General features: G+C 36.6%; 1 protein-coding gene across 1 annotated transcript in view; it reads left to right on the forward strand.

The window, feature by feature from the left end:
• The window catches only part of LIN9 (lin-9 DREAM MuvB core complex component), an 87,916-nt gene that overhangs the window by 59,147 nt on the left and 5,218 nt on the right, over positions 1-23,551 (forward strand). The window contains exon 12 of the mRNA XM_040263657.1: positions 18,970-19,095. Within this exon, the coding sequence (XP_040119591.1) occupies positions 18,970-19,095 (126 nt within the window). The remainder of the gene's footprint in view (positions 1-18,969; positions 19,096-23,551) is intronic.

A 23,551-nucleotide genomic window follows, 5' to 3' on the forward strand; every position in this document is an offset into this window, starting at 1 on the left:
AGCCATGTACAAGGGTTCCCTTTTCTCCACGCCCTGACATTTGTTTTCTGTAGACTTTTTGATTATAGCCATTTTGACTGGTGTGATGTGATACCTAATTGTGGTTTTCATTTGCATTTCACTAATAATTGGCGATGTTGAGCATCTTTTCATGTGCCTATTAGCTATCTGCATGTCCTTTTGGAGAAGTGTCTATTCAAGTGTTTTGCCCATTTTTGGACTGAATTGTTTGTTTGGTTTCTTAGAGTTGTATGAGCTGTTTATGTATTTTGGATATGAACGCTTGTCAGCCTCATCATTTGCAAATATTTCCTTCCATTCCACAGTTTTTCTCTTTTGTTGATAGTTTCCTTAGCTATGTAAAAGTTTTAAGTTTAATTAGGCCCCATTTGTTTATTTTTGCTTTTATTTATTTTGCCTTAGGAGACTGATCCAAGAAAATATTGCTGCCAATTTCTGTCAGAGTATTCTGCCTCTGTCCTAAGAGTGTTATGGTTTCAGGGCTTACATTTAAACCATTTTGATTTGGTTTGGTTTGGTTTTTTGTATAGAAAGTGGCAGGGTCAAAATGTATGAGCATTTTAAAGATTTAATTGTATGCCTAACTTAAGATGGTAGGCTGGACATGTGTTTTCTTCTTGTCCCTTACAATTTCCACATAAAATAAGTACGAAAAAAAAGTAAATAGAATATATGGAAACAGATTGTTTAACAATGTATGAAAGGGTTTTTGTTTTTTTTTTTACATTTTCTGACGTGTTGGATTAAATTAAAACCTTGGCTAAAAGAGGCTGCATGTTGGAACCCTGTAGAGACTCCAGGCCAAGAGTTGCAAATATAATAGAGGAATGCAGAAGTGAGATGCTATACTTTAAAAGGAATTGATTTAATTTGTTTCCACATTTCCAATCTTCATCCGAGTGACAGAATGTAAATGTGGCTTTTACCCAAGTTAAAAGGAGAGAAAGAAACTGACGCTCCTCTAAAGAATTTGAACATACTGCTTGGGAAAAGTTAATGTGCTTCTGCTTTTGGTAATGGTAGGCTAGATAATTTGGATTAGTCTTCCTAATCCAAATAGTTAAGAACAGCTATTGCCTCTGGAATAAAATGTAAAAACAAGCCAAAGACACTGGAGCATTAATAAGATATTTAAGAATTTTAGGGATAGAATCTAGGAAAAGAATTAAACTGAGAAGGAGGGTTCTGGCAGTTAGGATACCTTTTTCCTTAGGGGCTTATGCAAAATTTCAGAAAAGATGGCTGAGAAACCGAGTGATGTTCTCAGAGGGCTTACAAGAGTGGGGAGGACAAAAATTAGAGTTCAGAGAACCAGCAAGGGTTGAGAGAAATTGGCAAATTCCTTCCATATTCTGGATTGGACCCCAAAAAGGCTACATTGGCCCAGCTTCAGATTATTATCTCTGAAATTGAACTAAGTTGATTATGGAGTTTCCCAGGTGGTACTAGTGGTAAAGAATTCTCCTGCCAATGCAGGAGCCATAAGAGATGCGGGTTTGATCCCTGGGTTGGGAAGATCCCCTGGAGGAGGGCATGGCAACCCACTCTAGTATTCTTGCCTGGAGAATCCCATGGACAGAGGAGCCTGACGGGCTACTGTCCACTGGGTCTCAAAGAGTCAGACGCAAGTAAAGCAACTTAACACACACAGGCCCCAAGCAGCCATCCAGAAGTAAGTAATCCTCTTAGAGGAATATAATATCATACTGGACCTGAAATTATTTCTACAGGTGTTAACATACAGTATCTAATACTCAATTTTAAATCCCAGAGACAGTAGGAGACATGGTAACACTGATAAGAAACACAAGAAGGTGTAACAGAGGGCAGATTAAGGGGAATGTCAGTTTTAGACATAGATTTTGAATGTTTACTTTGTTTAACGAGATGAGACAAAACATAGTTTTAGAAGAGAGCTAGAAACAACAACAAAAATGACCTAACGAAAACTCAGGAAATAAACTACAGTAATCAAAATGAAGAATTCAATCGGTAGATATAACACAGCAAATTAGGAACAGCTGAAGAGAGAGCTAGTATTTGAGAACAGATCAGAATAAAATGTCCAGAATTAAGCGTGGAAAGATGGATAGAAAGTACAGAAGAGAGGAATAAGAAATAAGGGATATAGTGAGGAGTCTAACATGTCTGATAGGGTAGCTGAAGGAGAAGAGAAAGAAAAATGAGACAAAAGGCGAGAGAATTTTTGAGAGATAATAACAGAATTTTTCAGAATTCTCAAAATTCAACAGGCTACAAATTCAAGACCCCCATAAATCATAAGGTAAATAAAAAGCTAATGACTCCAAAACATATCATAGTAAAATCGCAGAAAGCTAAACACAAAGTGGGAGGTATTTAAAGTACCCAGAGTAGGATGGAGATGGGGAAGTACTTTCAAAAAAAGTAAGTTTGTTTGACAGCTGACTTCTCCACAGAAAACACAGAGGACATAAGAGAATGGAATGACATCTTTATAGGGCTGAAACAAAATTACTGCCAACCTAGATTTCTATATCCAGTGAAAATTTCGTAAGGGTAAACTTAATACAAGGACATTTGCAGGCAAGTTATAGAATTTGTTACCAGAATACCTGTAAGTAAAGGAAATAATACAGGTTTTGTTCAAGCGGGGGTTGGGGGTGAGGCTTAAGACAGTTAAAGTTTCAAAAAGGAATGAAAAACAACAAAAAGAATGAATATGTACATTAGCCTAAGTGTCGCCATATAAAATAATAAAACTGTATCTTGCAGCATTTAAAATATAAAGGTTTAAAAATAATAGAGTCCAACATTTGTTTGTTGGTTAGGGTAAGGAGTGTGTATTCCACATGGATTTTGAAAAATGAAGAATGTACATTTTATTCTCTAAGGTACCTATTCAGATAATGCTAAAAGATTAATAACTACTAAGCTTATCAGGGGGAGCTGCATGAGGGAATGGAACAATTAAGTGTTCACTCAGTCCAAGAGAAGGCAACAAAGGAAAGAAAAAAATGACACCAAACAAGTGGGACACATAGAAGGAAAATAGTAAGATGGTAGATTTAAATCTAAACATTTTGATAAATAGCATCCAGTATAAGTGGACTAAATTTCTTAAATAAAAAACACAGATCGCCAGACTGGATGAAAAATAAAGCCCAGTTCCCACCATATGATTCAGCAGTTCCACTCCTGGGTATGTATGTGAAGAAAACAGAAACCCTAATTCAAAAAGATACATGCATTTCAGTGTTCATAGCAGCATTATTTACAGTAGCCAAGGTGTGGAAGCAACTTAAGTGTCCATCAACAGATGAATGGATAAAGAGGATGAAATCTGTATATATGTGTGTACATGCATACACACACATGCAAGCATACATGCTCACACGCACACACAGTGGGATATTACTCATCCATAAAAACAGAAATGCTGCTGTTTGCAGTAACATGGATCTACCTAGAGGGTATTATGCTTAGTGAAAGAAGTTAGAGAAAGATGAGTACTACTCTGTGTTATTACTTAAATGTGGAATCTAGAAAATAAAACAAACATGGATATAACAAAACAGAAACAGACTCACAGATATAAAGAACTCGTGGGTACCAGTGGGAAAAAGGTAAGGGGATGGGCAAGATGGAGGTAGGGGATTTAGAGTTACAAACAACTACTATGTATAAAACAAATAAGCAACAAGGATTCTATACAAAGAAATTCTTTGTACTACACAAGGAAATTTAGCCATTATTTTGTAATAACTTTAAATGAAGTATAATCTATAAAAAATATTGAATCACTGTGTTGTATACCTGAAACTAATTTATATTAGTTTAAATAGTTGTAAATCAACTACAACTTTTAAAAAAACCCAACTCTATGATTCTTGAAAGAGACACATTTAATATAAGAGAATCCAGGATAAAATTGTTAATGTATGAAAAGATAAACACTACAATTGTTTATTTATTTATTTGTGGCTATGCTGGGTCTTTGTTGCTTTGCAGGCTTTTCTCTAGTTGTGGTGCACGGGCTTCTCATTGCAGTGCCTTCTCTTGTTGCACAGCAGGGCTCTAGGGTAGATGGGCTCAGTAGCTGTGGCACATGGGCCTAGTTGCTCAGTGGCAGGGATCATCCCAGATTAGGGGTCAGATCCATGTATCTTGCATTGGCAGCTGGATTCTTTACTATTGAGCCACCAGGGAAACCCCAGCAATACAAATTTTAAAATAACAACAGAAAAGCATGTAACTATATTAGTATCTGATAATTAAATGTAGGGCAACAGATATTACTGGTATTACTGGATATAGAGAGATATGCTTTCTAATGAAGAAAAGTTTAATTCACCGTATCTTGCTGGATATAAAGAGGTGTGATTCTTAATGATGAAAGGTATAATTTCAAAATAATAACTTGAAATTTATATGTACTTAATAACATAGCATCCAAATATATAAAGCAAAAATTGGCAAAACTCAAAGGAAAAATACAAATCCACTGTTGTAGCAACACAGTTTCCATAGCCCTCTTAGTAACTAATAAAACAAATAGTCAAAAATCAGTTAGAGGGCTTCCCTGATGGCTCAGTGGTAAAGGATCCACCTGCCATTGCAGGAGACACGGGTTCAATCCCTAGTCCAAGAAGATCCCACATGCCGCAGAGCAACTAACCCTGTGCACCGCAGCTACTGAGCCTGCGTGCCCTAGAGCCCATGTTCTGTAACAAGAGAAGCCACCACAGTGAGAAACCCGTGCACTGCACTTCTCTTTTACCACTAGAGAAAAAGCCTGTGTAGCATTGAAGACCCAGAGCAGTCAAAACTAAATTAGTTAATTAATTAATTTTTTTTAAAATCAGAATTTATACTTGAAAAACACAGTTAACAGGTGATTTCATTAGCATATGGAGACAGTTATACCTGCCAACTGTAGGATACCTATTATTTTCAAGCCTGCGTGGAATATTTACAAAAATTAATTGTACACAGGTCTTAGATGAGATTTCAGCAAATTGCAAAATGATTAAAATTCTCCAAAGTAAGTTCTCTGACCACAGTAGAGATAAATTTAGAAGTTAATAACTAAAGGATCAGTTCAGTTCAGTCACTCAGTTGTGTCTGACTCTTTGCGACCCCATGGACTGCCGCACACCGGGCTTCCCTGTCCATCACCAGCTCCCGGAGCTTGCTCAGACTCATGTCCATCGAGTTGGTGATGCCATCAAATCATCTCATCCTCTGTCGTCCGCTTCTCCTCCTGCCTTCAGTCTTTCCCAACATCAGGGTCTCTTTCCAATGAGTCAGTTCTTAACTAAAAGATACCAAGAATAAAACACATGCTTGAAAATTAAAGAATACAATGCTAAATAAACCATAAAGCAAAGAATGAGTTATCAGAGACCAGAAAATATTTTTAATTTAGTAGTATTGAAAATTATATACATCAAAATGTTGTTATGCAGCCACACCTATTTTAGAATAAAAGGCATGTTTAAATTGAAGATGGACTGAAAAAAATTAGTGAGTTACATCTATCTCAGTAAGTTAGAATAAGAACAACAAATTAAATCCAGAGAGAAGAGTAATGAAATAGAAAACAAATCTAAAATAGAGATGATGAATAGAGTCAAAGTTCAGCCCTTTGAAAGACCTAATAAAATTGATAATCCTGAAAATGCTAATCAGGAAAGATACAAATTACTGCTATTAAGAAAGAGGGTGGTCCAGTGGTGGGGAATCAGCCTGCCAAGGCAGGAGACATGAGTTCTGTCCCTGGCCTGTGTGCCACAACTACAAAGCCTGCACTCTAGAGCCTGAGAGCAGCAACAAGAGAAGCCTGCACAGTGAGAAGCCCAGGCACTACAACACAGAGTAGCCCCAGCTAGGAAAAGCCCAGGGCAGCAATGAAGGTCCAGTGCAGCCATAAAAAGAAAGAGGGGACATCGCTATAAAACCTACAGACATGAAAGTGATCTTGAGAGGATACTGTGGGATTTAATTTTGTGTGCTTCAAATTCATAAATTGATGCCCTAAGCCACAGTGTAACTGTATTTAGAGATAGGGCCTTTAAGGAGATAATTTAGGTTAAATGAGGCAATAAGGTTAGGGCCCAAATTAGTAAGACTGGTGTCCTTACAAGAAGAGGAAGAGACCCCAAGAGATCTCTCTATGTATACACAGAAGGCAGGCCATCTGAGGACACATGAGAAGGCAGCTTTCTGCAAGCCAGATAAAGTTCTAAAGTTCTGTTTAGAAACCATCTCTGACAGCACCTTGATCTTGAACTTAAAACCTTCATAACTACAAAAAAAATTTATTGCTATTTTTTAAGCCACCAGTCATGGTATCCTGTTATAGCATGCCAAGTGGACTAATACAGTTTATAAACAGCTTCCTATAAATATTTTTGAAAATTGAAATGAAGGAGGCAAATTCTTAGAAAAATACTTGTAACACTGATATGGAAAAAAAAGTCTGAATAGTCCCATCAGTGCCTTATAAATGAATCTGTAATGTAAACTTGACCACAAAGAACCTACACCACCAGATGAATTCTTCCATACCAGGGAATTCAGCTAAATATTTACCATTACCATCACCTTGCAAAAAGTTTCTTTAGAGAATAGGAGAAAAACTAGGAACATTTTCCAATTCCTTTTTGTAATTCTTGAATAAGTTGATATTAAAACCTAACAGATATTACAAAAGAGAATAACTACTAGCCAATATCATTTACGAATGTAGGTGAAAGAATCCTAAACAAAGTATTAACAAATGGGAATGTTTAAAAGGTACATCACGCCAGCCGGTAGATTTATTCCAGGAATGCAAAGGTAGTTTAACATTCACTAATAAATAAGTGGAGTCTTGAGCCACAGAAGATAATGATGGTCTCCACAGACAGATTACGAAAATAGAATGTAAAACATGTAAGCTAAAATGACCTAAATATCCAGAAGCTCCTCCATTAGATAGATTTACAAGAAAACTTAGTATGAAAAGAGTCATTTCCAATGGGGTGGCGGATTCACAGAACATACCAATGTTAAGCAAAAAACATCAAGCGAAAAATGTTAAGCTTTAAAACATTATTTCAGATTCTTTTCCTGTTTAGGTTGTTGTATAATATTGAGCAGAGTCACTGTGCTATACAATGGATCCTTATTGGTTATCCATTTTAATTATAGCAGTGTATAACATGTCAATCCAAAAGAATAGATACATGTATATGTATAACTGAACCACTTTCCTTCACACATGAAACTATCACAACCAACTATATATATTGTTAACCAACTATACTACAATAGAAGATAAAAGGTTAAAAAAAAAAAAAGAACTAGGAAATCTAATGATGTCCAAAGAAAATATGAAACTTCTGCAGGCATTTATATAAGAAATAGTTGATTTTAGGGGCTGTCCAGCTTGGTTATTATGGTGCAAAAATCTCAAACATTTAATAAAGTTATTCCAGCTGGTAAACATAACACGTTCTTTCATTGGTAATAAAGTATTTAAAACATGTATACTCATTATGTTTTCAGACAACAGGAGGACAATATGCCACTATTTTTTTTCTCGTATCAAGGACTGTCATTTAAGCATAAACCTGGAATTCAGTTCTATAGGATAAGATCAAGGTATGAAGTATCAGACTGCTTTAGAATAATGTAAAAGTGAAAGTGAAGTCGCTCAGTCGTGTCCGACTCTTTGTGACACCATGGACTGTAGCCTACCAGGCTCTGAGGAGCCTCTCAGTCCATGGAATTTTCCAGGCAAGAGTACTGGAGTGGGTTGCCATTTAAATAAAACTGTTCCCCAAAGAAGAAAAAGCATAAATCACATACTTGCCTGGCGAAAGAGTTGAAATTTAAATTGTTCAGTGTAGCAAGTAAAAGGAATGCTATTGCAAATCATGTTGCTTTTTGAAGAGTTGCCAACTGCTGCTGCTGCTAAGTCACTTCAGTCGTGTCCGACTCTGTGTGATCCCATAGACAGCAGCCCACCAGGCTCCCCCATCCCTGGGATTCTCCAGGCAAGAACACTGGAGTGGGTTGCCATTCCCTTCTCCAATGCATGAAAGTGAAAAGTCAAAGTGAAGTCGCTCAGTCGTGTCCGACTCCCAGCGATAACTGCTAGTAGTATAAAAAGTATATTCAAGGTTATTTGATCCTTGTACTCATTAAAAACAAATGGTGGAGAGAGATGGATTTCTATTCACAGTAGGTCCTGTGTATAACATGTATCATGCATGGTAATTGTTTGGTCTTTGTTTAATAAACCATACCCTTCAATTTAAGTGGAATCATCAAAAAGGAAATAGTATGGTATGTGAATGGTAAGGAATCTGCCTGCAATGCAGGAGACCCAGGTTTGATCCCTGGGCCAGGAAGATCCCCTGGAGAAGGGAATGGTAACCCACTCTAGTTTTCTTGTCTGGAGAATCCCATGGACAGAGGAGCCTGGTGGGCTACAGTCCCTGGGGTCGCAAAGAGTCCAACATGACTGAGCGACTAACATTTACTTACGTGATTTGAGATTAGTTTTAAAAAGGAAATAAAACGTGAAAATTATCTTCAGAGACTGCCATTTCTATTATATTGATATAAGTACAGTGCCTTATAGAGGTAGTAAAAATCAAATTATATCCATTAATCGTAACAACCTATTATTTATTCTTTTTCATATATCACTTCTGAGTTGAAATTTTGTAGAATATTTCAGGGACAAATACAAATTATTCAATTAGTTTAATTCCTTCTTTACAGAAGGAAGAATCCTAAGTATTATAAGGAGATTTTATTTTTAATATATCCAGAACTGTTATTTTTTAATACCTTCAGAGGTATAACAGTTCTTTCATTTTTATGGATTACAGATTTTCTTGGTATGTATTTTTTCCTAATTTTCTGTGATACATCAGGTTAGTGACATTGAACTAATTTAATGTTTCTGTTAAACTCAAATGATTTTCTCACTGAGTGATTTTATGGAGAAAAGGAAAGATATACCCATTTGAATGCAGAGTTCCAAAGAATACCAAGGAGAGAGAAAAAAAAGCCTTCCTCGGTGATCAGTGCAAAGAAATAGAGGAAAACAATAGAACGGGAAAGACTAGAGATCTCTTCCAAGAAAATTAGAGTTACCAAGGGAACATTTCATGCAAAGATGGGCACAATAAAGGACAGAAATGGTATGGACCTAACAGAAGCACAAGATACTAAGAAGAGGTGGCAAGAACACACAGAAGAACTATACAAAAAAGATCTTCATGACCTGGATAAGCACAATGGTGTAATCACTCACCTAGAGCCGGACATCCTAGAATGTGAAGTCAAGTGGGCCTTAGGAAGCATTGCTGCTACTGCTGCTAAGTCACTTCAGTCGTGTCTGACCCTGTGCAACCCCATAGACGGCAGCCCACCAGGCCCTCCCGTCCCTGGGATTCTCCAGGCAAGAACACTGGAGTGGGTTGCCATTTCTTTCTCCAAAGCATGAAAGTGAAAAGTGAAAGTGAAGTCTCTCAGTCATATCCGACTCTTAGCGACCCCATGGATTGCAGCCTACCAGGCTCCTCCATCCATGGGATTTTCCAGGCAAGAGTACTGGAGTGGGGTGCCATTGCCTTCTCCATAGGAAGCATCACTATGAACAAAGCTAGTGGAGGTGATGGAATTCCAGTTGAGCTCTTTCAAATCCTAAAAGATGACGCTGTGAAAGTGCTGCACTCAGTATGCCAGCAAATTTGGAAAATTCAGCAGTGGCCACAAAACTGGAAAAGGTCAGTTTTCATTCCAGTCCCAAAGAAAGGCAATGCCAAATAATGTTCAGACTACTCCACAATTGCATTCATCTCACATGCTAGGAAAGTAATACTCAAAATTCTCCAAGCCAGGCTTCAACAGTACATGAACCATCAACCTCCGGATGTTCAAGTTAAATATAGAAAAGGCAGAGGAACCAAAGATCAAATTGCCAACATCCGTTGGATCATAGAAAAAGCAAGAGAATTCCAGAAAAACATCTGCTTTATTGACTTTGCCAAAGCCTTTGATTGTGTAGATCACAACAAACTGTGGAAAATTCTGAAAGAGGTGGAAATACCAGACCACCTTACCTACCTTCTGAGAAATCTGTATGCAGGTCAAGAAGCAACAATTAGAACCAGACATGAAACAACAGGCTGCTTCTAAGTTGGGAAAGGAGTCCGTCAAGGCTTTATATTGTCACTCTGCCTATTTAACTTGTATGCAGAGTACATAATGCGAAATGCTGGGCTGGATGAAGCACAATCTGGAATCAAGATTGCCAGAAGTATCAATAACCTCAGATATGCAGATGACACCACCCTTATGGCAGAAAGTAAAGAGGAACTAAAGAGCCTCTTGGTGAAAGTGAAAGAGGAGAGTGAAAAAGCTGGCTTAAAAGTCAACATTCAGAAAACGAAGATCATGGCATCTGGTCCCATCACTTCATAGCAAATAGATGGAGAAACAATGTAAGCAGTAACAGATTTTATTTTCTTGGGCTCCAAAATCACTGCAGATTTTCCACTGATTTCCACTCCTTGGAAGAAAAGTTATGACCAACCTAGACAGCTTATTAAAAAGCAGAAACATTACTTTGACAACAAAGGTCTGTCTACTCAAAGCTATAGTTTTTCCAGTAGTCATGTATGGATGTGAGAGTTGGACTATAAAGAAGCTGAGCACTGAAGAATTGAAGCTTTTGAACTGTGGTGTTGGAGACTTTTGAGAATCCCTTGGACTGCAAGGAGATCCAGCCAGTCCATCCTAAAGGAAATCAGTCCTGAATATTCATTGGAAGGACTGATGCTAAAGCTGAAACTCCAATACTTTGGCCACCTGATGCGAAGAACTGACTCATGGGAAGAAAAAGACCCTGATGCTGGGAAAGATTGAAGGCAGGAGAAGGTGATGACAGAGGATGAGATGGTTGAATGGCATCACCGACTCGACGGACATGAGTTTGAACAAGCTCTGAGAGTTGGTGATGGACATGGAAGCCTGGCATGCTGAAGTCTGTGGGGTCTCAAAGAGTTGGATATGACTGAACAACTGAACTGATCCCTACCCAGTCTCTGCTCTAATAAATACTTACTTTTATTTAATCAGTATAACTTTATTTTGAAGCTGAGAGCTAATTTCTGTTCTGTTTTTACCAAAATGACCTGAGTATTTCACTATATTGCCCTTCAAAGGACTGGACATACTACTTTGTCCAAATATATATATTTTTTCTTTTTAACTTTTTATTTTATACTGGAGTATAGTTGAACAATGTTGGGAGAGTTCCAGATATACAGCAAAGTGATTTAGTTATACAGGTATCTATTTTTTTCAAATTCTTTTCTCATTTAGATTGTTATATAATATTGAGCAGAATTCCCTCTGGTATACAGTAGGGCCTTGTTAGTTATGCATTTTAAATATAGCAGTGTGTATATATCAGTCCCAAATGGAAAAGGCAGTGGCACCCCACTCCAGTACTCTTGCCTGGAAAATCCCATGGATGGGGGAGCCTGGTAGGCTGCAGTCCATGGGGTGGCTAAGAGTTGGACACGACTAAGAGACTTCACTTTCACTTTTCACTTTCATGCATTGGAGAAGGAAATGGCAACCCACTCCAGTGTTCTTGCCTGGAGAATCCCAGGGACGGTGGAGCCTGGTGGGCTGCCATCTATGGGGTCGCACAGAGTCGGACACGACTGAAGCAACTTAGCAGCAGCAAACTCCCTAACTATCCTTTACCCTCACCCTTCTCCTCTGGTAACCATAAGTTCAATTCTCTAAGTCTGTGAGTCTGTTTCTGTTTTGTAAATAAGTTCATTTGTAACATTTCTTTTTAGATTCCTCATATAAGCTATATCATACAATATTTCTGTTTCTCTGTATAATCAGCTCTGGGTCCATCCATGTTGCTGCAGATGGTATTATTTTGTTCTTTTTAATGGCTGAGTACTATTCCATTGTATATACCATATTTTCTTTCTCCATTCTTTTGTTCATTGGTATTTAGGTTGCTATCATGCCTTAGCTATAGTAAACAGTGCTGCACCAAATATTGGGGTGCAAGTATTCTTTCAGACCATGTTTTTCTCTGCACAGGAGTGGGATTGTAGGATTGTATGGTTTAGTTTAGTTTTTTAAGGAACCTCCATACTGTTCTTCATACTGGCCGTACCAATTTACATTCCTACCAACAATATAGGAGTGTTCCCAAGTTCTCTCCACACCCTCTCCAGCATTTATTATTTTGGGACTTTTTTTTAATGGAGACACAAATTTATTTCTTGATGGAATTTATTAAAAATGGGAACATTGGTCTGATAAAGTCTCCTTCAATTTTGGAACACTTAAATGTTTATCTCACTCTTACTTTACCCAGCAAAAGCAAACTTGTCAAAATATGAAATTAAATGTTGAGACTTTCAATTTGCAAAGCAAAGGGAGGAAAATTACTTTAAAATACTTTAGTCACTTTTATGATACAACAAGGAAAAAGTTTTCAGTCATACATCTGAGGAATTTTTGTCAAGTTCTTTTAGATTTAAAGTTTTGAACTACCTTTTCTTGACCTAATTATATAGTATGTTAAAGTCAGTGAAGGTTTGTCCAAGCTTATTAACTTCAGTATACCTTTTTGATTTTGGACTATCAAAACCTTTTTAAAATACATATACAGAACATCCACATACAAATTAATTAGTGTATGGAATTTCCTAAAATAGATTTGAATTGATTTGATACTACTAGTGTAGTATCTACTGTATAAAAGTAGTCAGTCTCTGATCATTGCTTTTCCACTTTGAAAATTTGTCTTGTCATACATGGACATTAATAATAATTCAGAAGTAGGGAAGGGGATTTATCCTAGACAGTTCTGTTTAAACCACTTTTAAAACTGTATTAGTGGCTTTGGAAAACTCTAGATACTGTTTTCTCTGTACTTCCCTCTCTCCATCACCACTATGAAGGTTGTTCTTTTACAAATATGTTCTCAGCATTGTCTTATCATGATTGTTAGTCCTCTTTATTTTTGAAATTATGAATCTCTGCAGAAATCTGCTTATTAATTTGAAAGTAGAATACATTAAAAAAAAAAAGAGTCCATTTTGTGTGCCACACTCAACCTGTATGTGACAGCCTAAAAGCTCATTAGTTGATTATATAGGAGGGATAGGAAACCATGCTTAATTATAATAACTTATTTAAAGGGATAGGTTTTTAAAATAACCTTATTGAGATATTATTCACATACCATACAATTCACCCATTTATGTGGACAGTTTTGTGGTATTTAGTTTACGGTTCAATTCACAGATTGTGCAAGCATCATCAGAGTTGATTTTAGAATGTTTTCATTATCCCAAAAAGAAAACCTATATTTTTAGCAGCTACTCCTCATTTCCCCCAAATCAGTTTCCACCCCAAACTTAGGCAACCGATAATCTAATTTCTCTCCAGCTGTTCTGAACATTTAATGTAAATGGAATCGTGTGATACGTAATCATTTGTGACTGTATTCTTTCAAGTAGCATAATGTTTTGAAGGTTCATCCATGTTGTAACATGTATCAGTACTTCTTATTGCCAAATAATATTCCATTGAATGGATGTATCACATTTTATTTATCCATTCATCAGTTGAGGGACATTTGAGTTGTTTCCACTCTGGCTATTTCGAGTAAGATGACTATGAATGTTCACGTATGGATTTTTGTGTAGATGTATATTTTCATTTCTATGAATATGTATCTAAAAGTGGAATTGCTGAGTCATGTTAACCCTCTCCTTAATCTTTTATGTAACTGCCAGGCTATTTTCCAAACCGGTACAGTATTGTAAAGTAAAATAAGGTAAAATAAAAAAAAAAGAAAGAAACAAAATGAGGTCCCTAATCTGGAAAAAAAAAAAAAAAAAGACAGGTCTGATGCAGTTTTCCTTTTATCTGTTTTATAAAGTATCCAAGTTGTAAAAATGTGTTATTCACCTTTAAATGAACTATAAAACTGCCTTAGATAACTTGTTTAAAAGACTAACAGATAAGACTGTTAAAGCTAATCACTTACTAATTTCAAAAAAAATTTTTTAAGTGTAATTTACAATGTAAGAAAGTAAAGAAGGGGATTTCCCTGATTGCCTAGTGGTTAGGATTCCAGACTTTCACTGTTATGACCCATGTTCAATCCCTGGTCAGGGAACAGAGACCTCCACAAGCTGTGCAGCATGCCCCACCCACCCCCCCAGAAAAAGTAAAAAAAATCCACAAGATCATCTCAATGGATGCATAAAAACCATCTTACAAAATTAAACATCTCTTCATGGTGGAAAAGCAAACATTCTTATCGAACTAGGAATAGAATGAAAATTCCTTAACCTGATAGAGAATATTTACCAAGAAAACATAGCATGTATCATACTTATTAGTGAAATGTTAAGAACTTTCTCTTTAAGACTGGAAATAAGATAAGGGAGCCTACAATCACAGCTTTTATTTAATAGTACGCTAGAGCGCCTAGCCAATGTAATAAAACAAAATGAAGTAAGAGCTATAAAGATTGGAAAGGAAAAAATGAAACTCTTTTATTCACAGATGATGTTGTTGTGTACCTAGAAAATGTAAAAGAATATGCAATTAAATTATTAGAATTAATATGTGAGTTTAGCAAAGTTGTAAGATTCAAGGTCAGTTTTTTTAAGCAGTTGTTTTTCTGCTATCAGCAATAAGCCGTTAAAAATGAAATTTCAAAAAATACCATTTAAAACTGTATACCTTGATATAGATATAAGATATATTAAACTTCTGTATAGAAAACTATTAAATGTTGAGTGAAATTAAAGAAGACCTAAATAAAAAGAGATAGTCATGATTTCAAAAACTATTTTTTGAAGAGTCATTTTCATTAAATTTATCCATAAATTGTATGAAATCTCATGTGAATTTTGCATGTGTGTGTGTGCACATGTATGCATAAGTGCATTCAAACTGATAAACTGATTCTAAAATTTATGTGGAACTGCAATAAAGTAGGATGATTTACTCTTGTATATCAAGACTTACTACAAAGCTGGGGTTTCTGAAGACTGTGTGCTACTGGCCCAACAGAGAAATAGACCATGCAACAGATAGAGAGCCCAGGAATAGACTTGCATGTGTGCACACTCTTGATCTATGAAAAGGTGGTCCTGCAGAGCAGTGGGGAAAGAAGGGTCTTTGAAATAATGGTGCTGGATTAACTGGATATCCGTGTGGGGAGGGAGATAAATCTCATAACATAGCCAGATGACTGCCACATTAGATCTAAATGTGAAAGGCAAAACTATGATGCTTCTAGAGGTGATTAGGAGAGTAATTTTAAGATCTTGAGCTAAGAATTTTTTTAATGAAATAAATGTGAATAGATAGTTCATAGGAAAAAAAAATACAAATGACTCTTAAATATGTGAAAAGGGGTGGGTGTGTATGTGTGTGTGTGTTCAGTTGCTTAGCCGTGTCTGACTCTTTGTGAACCTGTAGCCTGTAGTCTGCCAGGCTCCTCTGTCCATGGGATTTCCCAGGCAAGAATACTGGAGTGGGTTGCCATTTCCTCCTCCAGGGGATCTTCCCGACCCAGGGATCAAACCAAGGTCTCTTATATCTCCAGTATTGACAAGCAGATTCTTTACCATTAGCACCAGCTGAGAAGCCCCATTTGAAAAGGTGGTCAAAGAAACAGTTAAAAAAGATCCTACTTTTTAGTGAAATTAGCAAAAAAATTAAAAGTTGTAACAAAACATTACGGTGATACTGAGCCTGCACATTCTAGAGCCCAGCCTCCAAAATGAGAGAAGCCACCAAGCACCACGCAGCCAAAAAAATTTTTTTAATTATTGGTGAGAATGTGGGGAAATAAGCATTCTTAAAAATGAATTAGTACATCTTCTGCGAAGGGCATTTTGTCAGTATCTATTGAAATTTAAAATGCACAATGCACAAGCCCTTTGATTTAGCAGTTGCACTTCTAAGAACTTCTGCAGAAAGATTTCCTTTATTTATTACCCCCAAACAAAGAGCCATAGTCTCAATTTAATAATAGTTTATTTTTCCCCACTGATTTGAAAGGGCAACTTTATTGTATACTAAATTCCCATGTATGAATAAATACACAAGCATACATATACATATACATATAGGAATTACCATATATTAAAGACTGCCTCCTGTTCTGTTCCATTGGAAGATTTGTTACCCATGCCAGTTCCACAGTTTAATCTGCCATCTGCCAGTATGAGTTCCCTGTTTGTCCTTTTTCAAAATGGCTTTAGTCATTCTTGTACATTTATTATTCTATTTTCTGTGTTAGTACTTAATTATTTGACCATTTTAAAACATAAGGGAAATACTTGTCTTCATTTAGGATATTCAGAAAGAAGTGCTGAAGACTTTGAGGGCAGTTTCAAAAGAGGGGGCTCCAGCAATATTTGAGAAGTTGGAGATACAAGCAGATGATAATTTTGAAGAGGATGATATCTGTTTCATTTAGGATTCTTTTCGAAAATGATTCATTTGTTATTTCACTGTAGATAAAGTCCTTGTATGTCTTTATTTAAATAACTCATGAATATGTTGAACACAAAATTGAGGCTCAAGACTTTTGATACCCTCACCCTCTAATAATTTTGACTACTTCTGAGTCTGCCACAATACACACTTAACACTCAAAAAAATTTGACCAAATTAAACTTAAACTGTGTCCCCAGTCCAGCCAACAGGGAAATGGAGTTAAACTCACCATGTCCTGTTTATCCTTGCATAGGAAATACTAATTTTTTGATAGAGTGGGCCTAACTCCACAAAAACTAAAGCTTAGGAATGGGAATTCAGGAATCACCAATGGATGTACTGGGTGTGACTCTGGGCCGGTATAAGAACTTGTATGTGTGTGCTCAGTTGTGTTCAACTTTTTGCAACCCCATCAACTATAGCCCACCAGGCTTCTCCGTCCATGGGATTTTCCAGGCAAGAATACTGGAGCAGATTGCCATTTCCTACTCTAGAGGATCTTTCCTACTCTAGAGGATCTTTCCTACCCAGGGATTGAACCCACATCTCTTACATCTCCTGCATTGGCAGGCAGATGCCTTATCACTGCACCACCTGCGAAGCCTATTATAGAACTTACCTTTCCAACAAATAATGTATGATCTCACTTAGATATAGAATCTAAAAAAAAAACAAACAAACAAACAAAAAAACAAGAAACCAAGCTCATAAGTACAGAGAGCAGATTTGTGGTTGCCAGAGCTTGATGGAGGAGAGGGGCAGGTAGGGTGAAATGGGTAAAGGGGATCAAAAGGTACAAGCTTACAGTTATAAAATAACTATCATAGGGATGTAATATACAGTATGGTGGCTATAGTTAATAATACTGTATTGCATATTTGAAAGTTGCCAAGTAAATCTTAAAAGTTCTCATCACAAGGAAAATTATGTATGGTGACAGATGCTAATTAGACTTGTAGTGATTGTTTTGCAATATATATAAATATAGAATCATTGTGTTGTACACCTGAAACTAATAGTATGTTGTATGTCAATTTACCTCAGTTTAAAAACTAACTATGAAATAAATAATCTTTAAATGACTTATCCTTATCTCCCTGTGACATTGTTTCCCTTCCTCCTCTTTCACTGCATCAGATCCCATGGTGGAGGAATTCTGATGCAGTCTACCTTCAGATCTTGCATGCTTACCACTTATTGGTTGTGGTACATGGACCTCAGATTCCTCCATATGTAATGTGGGGATAATTATAGTATCCTTCTTGGGATGGTTGTAAGGATTCTGTGAGATTCTCTTAAACATAATGTACCTGGTACATTATTAATAGTGTGTGCTGTTGAACAAAACATTTAACTTTCCTGGGCCTGTTTTCTCATCTGTAAAATGACAAGGCTGAACAAGATCGCCAGGTTTCTGTTAGCTCAAATTAAAACTCTGTGATTGGTTACTAGTGTAAGTAGTTTGTCCCTACCAGTCTAGGCACATTTTTCTTTCTTAATTGTACTTGTTTCCCCAGTGCATGATGATCTGCTTTCTCAGAAATCCTGTGGCAACCAGAAGTGTGGTTCAATTTGGCTTGACTAAAGAAGTCTCATTGCAGCCTTTGTAGCTGGAGTGTAACGGATAGTGTAATTTATTGGAGGTGTTATGAAGACAGGAAAGGAAATGGAATCAAAGTCCATTTACACTTACTGGTAGGAAGCAGATACGAAATGATGGCAATGGTGATAGCGGATACTTAATGAATATTTTCTATGTGGAAGGCAATATGCTACCGTATATTATTTCATTTAATCTTTGCCATAATCTCATTAGATAGAAGTTCTTTTATCCCCCGTTTGCAGATGAGAAAACAGGCACAGAGAAATTAAGGAACTTGCTTAAAGTCACACAGCTAGTATGTAATAGTGTTGGGTTTTGAACATGTAATCTGATTCTAGCACCCATAACTGTTATCCATTATGCTATACTGAATTGAGTCCAAATGGAGAATCAATTAAATAACTAGAACACTTCAAATGAATATATATAATTTTTTACCAACTTTTTATTTTTGAAAATGATAAAGTTACTAAAAAGTTGAAGGATTTCTATAAGAAACATACATAGATTCAACAGTTTTGCTTCATTTAATCTGTCTTGCACACACACTCTTTCTCTCTCTCTGTACAATCTCTATTTTTTAAAAAGTAAATGACAGACATCATGACACTCCTAAGAACAATCACCTAAATAACAATAATACCATTATCACATATAAGTAGTATAACATTGAGCATAGTCTGTTTTAATAGCCTGTTTGTCTATTTTTAATAAGTCCAGTATCCTAGTAGATCGTTGAAATTGCATTGTTAAAAAAAAAACCTTATCAAAATCTGACTTTTTTTCCTTCTCAGAAATCATATTCCATGCCCATTGGCATTGAATTTCAACGGAGATATGCAACGATTGTTTTAGAGCTTGAACAACTGAACAAGGACCTAAACAAAGTTTTGCATAAAGTTCAACAGTACTGCTATGAGGTAGGTAGTTTGTATGAAGTTGTGGGGGTGTGACCTTGAGGGATTATAGCTCTCTAAAATAATTTAGAAACATCCAAAAAAATAATTACTCTTAATTCTGTCCCACAGGCTATGAGGCACAGTCAAAAAAATAAATAAATAGAAATTTAAAAAATAAACTTTACATTAGAACTATGGATTCTTGAACTGCAGTCACATACATTATAGGATTATTTGTGAATTATCATTATTGTTATGCACATATAATTATATGTATGAAGGTGGTTCACCAGTTTCACCAAAAATTTGAGTTTCTTACAGGAAGAATGAAATGATTGTGATGAGTTTAGTATGCTCCAGCATTTACATTCTTAGAGGTTGTATATTTCCAGTAAAGCCACTCTTTTTTTTTTTTTTGAAGTAGAGTTTTTTGAATTAGCATTCAAAAAGTATCCTTTTGAATTAAAGTTTTTATCTTTTCCATGAGTGGGATTACTTGATCATAATAGTAACTCTGTTTTTAGTTTTTAAGGAATATCCATACTGTTCTCCATACTGACTACCAATTTACATTCCTACCATCAATGTAGGAGGGTTCCTTTTCTCCATACCTTCTCCAGCATTTATTATTTGTAGACCAGTTGATTTACAATGTTTCAAGTATACACAAAGTAATTCAGAGACATATATTCTTTTTCACATTCTTTTCCATTATAGATTATTACTGAATATAGTTGCCTATGCTATACAGTAGGACCTTGTTTATCTGTTTTATATATGGTAGTGTATATCTGTTAATCCAACCTTCCTAATTTATCCTTCCCCCATCCCTTTTCCACTGATAATCCTTTCTATGTCCTCTTTTCTATGTCTGAGAGTCCATTTTGGTTTTGTAAAAAGTTTTATTTGTATCACTCTTTGATCCTTTTTTTGGTACCATGTTTTTAGATTCTACAAGTAAGTGTTATCATAATGATATTTGCCTTTCTCTGTCTGACTTACTTCACTCAGTATGATAATCTCTGGGTCCATCCATGTTGCTGTAAATGGCATTATTTCATTCTTTCTTCCAGCTGAGTAATATTCTATTGTATATATGTACCACATATTCCTGTGCTTTGTTTTTTTTTTCCTTATACCACATCTTCTTTATCCATTCTTCTACTGATGGACATTTAGGTTGCTTCTGTGTCTTGGCTATTGTAAATAGTGTTGCTATGAACTTTGGGGTCCGTGTATCTTTTTGAATTACAGTTTTCATCTTTTCCAAGAGTGCGATTACTACATCATAATGGTAACTGTTTTTAGTTTTTAAGGAACCTCCATACTGTTCTCTGTACTGGCTGTACCAATTTACACTCCTACCGTCAGTGTAGGAGGGTTCCTTTTGTACCTACCCTCTCTAGCATTTATTATTTGTAGACTTTTTGATGATGGCCATTCTCACTGATGTGAGGTGATAACTTTTTGTAGTTTTGATTGCATTTCTCTTATAACTAGAAGTGTGGAGCATCTTTTCATATACCTGTTGGCCATCTGAATGTCTTCTTTGGAGAAATGTCTCTTTTGGTCTTTTGCCCATTTTTTGATTAGGTTCTTTAGGTTTTTTTGATATTAGGCTGTATAAACTCTTTGTTTATTTCAGAAATTAATCCCTTACGGTCACATCATTTGCAAACATGTTGTCTCATTCTGTAGGCTGCCTTTTTATTTATGGTTTCCTTTGCTGTGCAAAGGCTTTTAAGTTTAATTAGGTCCCATTTGTTTTTTCTTGCTCTTGCTTTCATTACTGTAGAAGATGGATCAAAAAAAATATTGCTGTGATTTATGTCAGAGTGTTCTAGTATCTGGTCTTACATTTAGGTCTTTAATGCATTTTAAATTTATTTTTTATATAGTATTAGAGAATGTTCTTTGCATGAAATGTTCCTTGGTATCTCTAATTTTCTTGAAGAGATCTCTAGTCTTTCCCATTCTGTTGTTTTCCTCTACTTCTTTGCATTGATCGCTGAAGAAAGCTTTCTTATCTCTCCTTGCTCTTCTTTGGAACTCTGCATTCAGATGCTTATATCTTTCCTTTGCTCCTTTGCTTTTCGCGTCTCTTCTTTTCACAGCTATTTGTAAGGCCTCATGAGACAGCCATTTTGCTTTTTTGCATTTCTTTTCCATGGGGGTGTTCTTGATCCCTGTCTCCTGTACAGTGTCATGAACTTCCATCCATAGTTCATCAGGTACTCTATCAGATCTAGTCCCTTAAATCTGTTCCTCACTTCCACTGTATAATCATAAGGAATTTGATTTAAGTCATACTTGAATGGTCTACTGGTTTTCCCTACTTACTTCAATTTAAGTCTGAATTTGGCAATAAGGAGTTCATGATCTGAGCTACAGTCAGCTTTTTTTTTTTTGCTGACTGTATAGAGCTTCTCCATCTTTGGCTGCAAAGAATATAATCAGTCTGATTTCGGTGTTGACCATCTGGTGATATGCATGTGTAGAGTCTTCTCTTGTGTTGTTGGAAGAGGGTGTTTGCTATGACCAGTGTGTTCTCTTGGCAAAACTCTTATTAGCCTTTGCCCTGCTTCATTCTGTATTCCAAGGCCAAATTTGCCTGTTAGCCCAGGTGTTTCTTGACTTCCTACTTTCGCATTCCAGTCCCTTATAATGAAAAGGACATCTTTTTGAGTATTAGTTCTAAAAGGTCTTGTAGGTCTTCATAGAACCATTCAACTTCAGCTTCTTCAGCGTTACTGGTTGAGGCATAGGCTTGGATTACTGTGATATTGAATGATTTGCCTTGGAAATGAACAGAGATCATTCTGTTGTTTTTGAGATTGCATCCAAGTACTGCATTTCAGACTCTTTTGTTGACCATGATGGCTACTCCATTTCTTCTGAGTGATTCCTGCCCACAGGATTAGATATTAGATATAATGGTCATCTGAGTTAAATTCACCCATTCCAGTCCATTTTAGTTCGCTGATTCCTAGAATGTTGACGTTCACTCTTGCCATCTCCTGTTTGACCACTTCCAATTTGCCTTGATTCATGGACCGAACATTCCAGGTTCCTATGCAATATTGTTATTTACAGCATCGGACCTTGCTTCTATCACCAGTCACATCCACAACTGGGTATTGTTTTTGCTTTGGCTCCATCCCTTGATTCTTTCTGGAGTTATTTCTCCACTGATCTCCAGCAGCATATTGGGCACCTACCGATCTGGGGAGTTTCTCTTTCAGTATCCTATCATTTTACCTTTTCATACTGTTCATGGGGTTCTCAAGGCAAGAATACTGAAGTGGTTTGCCATTCCCTTCTCCAGTGGACCATATTGTGTCAGACCTCTCCACCATGACCCGCCCGTCTTGGGTGGCCCTACGTGGCATGGCTTAGTTTCATTGAGTTAGACAAGGCTGTGGTCCATGTAATTAGATTGACTAGAAATGGTAAGGACCTAACAGAAGCAGAAGATATTAAGAAGAGGTAGCGAGAATATACAGAAGAACAGTACAAAAAAGATCTTCACGACCAAGATAATCATGATGGTGTGATCAGTCACCTAGAGCCAGACATCCTGGAATATGAAGTCAAGTGGGCCTTAGGAAGCATCACTATGAACAAAGCTAGTGGAGGTGATGGAATTCCAGTTGAGCTCTTTCAAATCCTAAAAGATGATGCTCTGAAAGTGCTGCACTCAATATGCCAGCAAATTTGGAAAACTCAGCAGTGGCCACAGGACTGGAAAAGGTCAGTTTTCATTCCAGTCCCAAAGAAAGGCAATGCAAAAGAATGCTCAAACAACCGCACAATTGCAGTCATCTCACATACTAGGAAAGTCATGCTCAAAATTCTCCAGGCCAGGCTTCAGCAATACGTGAACCATGAACTTCCAGATGTTCAAGCTGGTTTTAGAAAAGGTAGAGGAACCAGAGATCAAATTGCCAGCATCTGCTGGATCATCTAAAAAGTGAGAGAATTCCAGAAAAACATCTATTTCTACTTTATTGACTATGCCAAAGCCTTTGACTGTGTGGATCACAATAAACTGTGGAAAATTCTGAGAGATGGGAATACCAGACCACCTGACCTGCCTCCTGAGAAATCTGGATGCAGGTCAGGAAGCAACAGTTAGAACTGGACATGGAACAACAGACTGGTTCCAAATAGGAAAAGGAGTATGTCAAGGCTGTATATTATCACCCTGCTTATTTAACTTATATGCAGAGTACATCATGAGAAATGCTGGGCTGGATGAAGCACAAGCTGGAATCAAGATTGCCAGGAGAAATATCAATAACCTCAGATATGCAGATGACACCACCCTTATGGCAGAAAGTGAAGAGGAGCTAAAAAGCCTCTTGATGAAAGTGAAAGAGCAGAGTGAAAAAGTTAGCTTAAAGCTCAACATTCAGAAAACAAAGATCATGGCATCTGGTCCCATTACTTCATGGCAGATAGATGGGGAAACAGTGGA

This window comes from Oryx dammah, unplaced genomic scaffold (genome assembly GCF_014754425.2).
Source record: "Oryx dammah isolate SB20612 unplaced genomic scaffold, SCBI_Odam_1.1 HiC_scaffold_21, whole genome shotgun sequence".
Lineage (NCBI taxonomy): Eukaryota > Metazoa > Chordata > Mammalia > Artiodactyla > Bovidae > Oryx > Oryx dammah.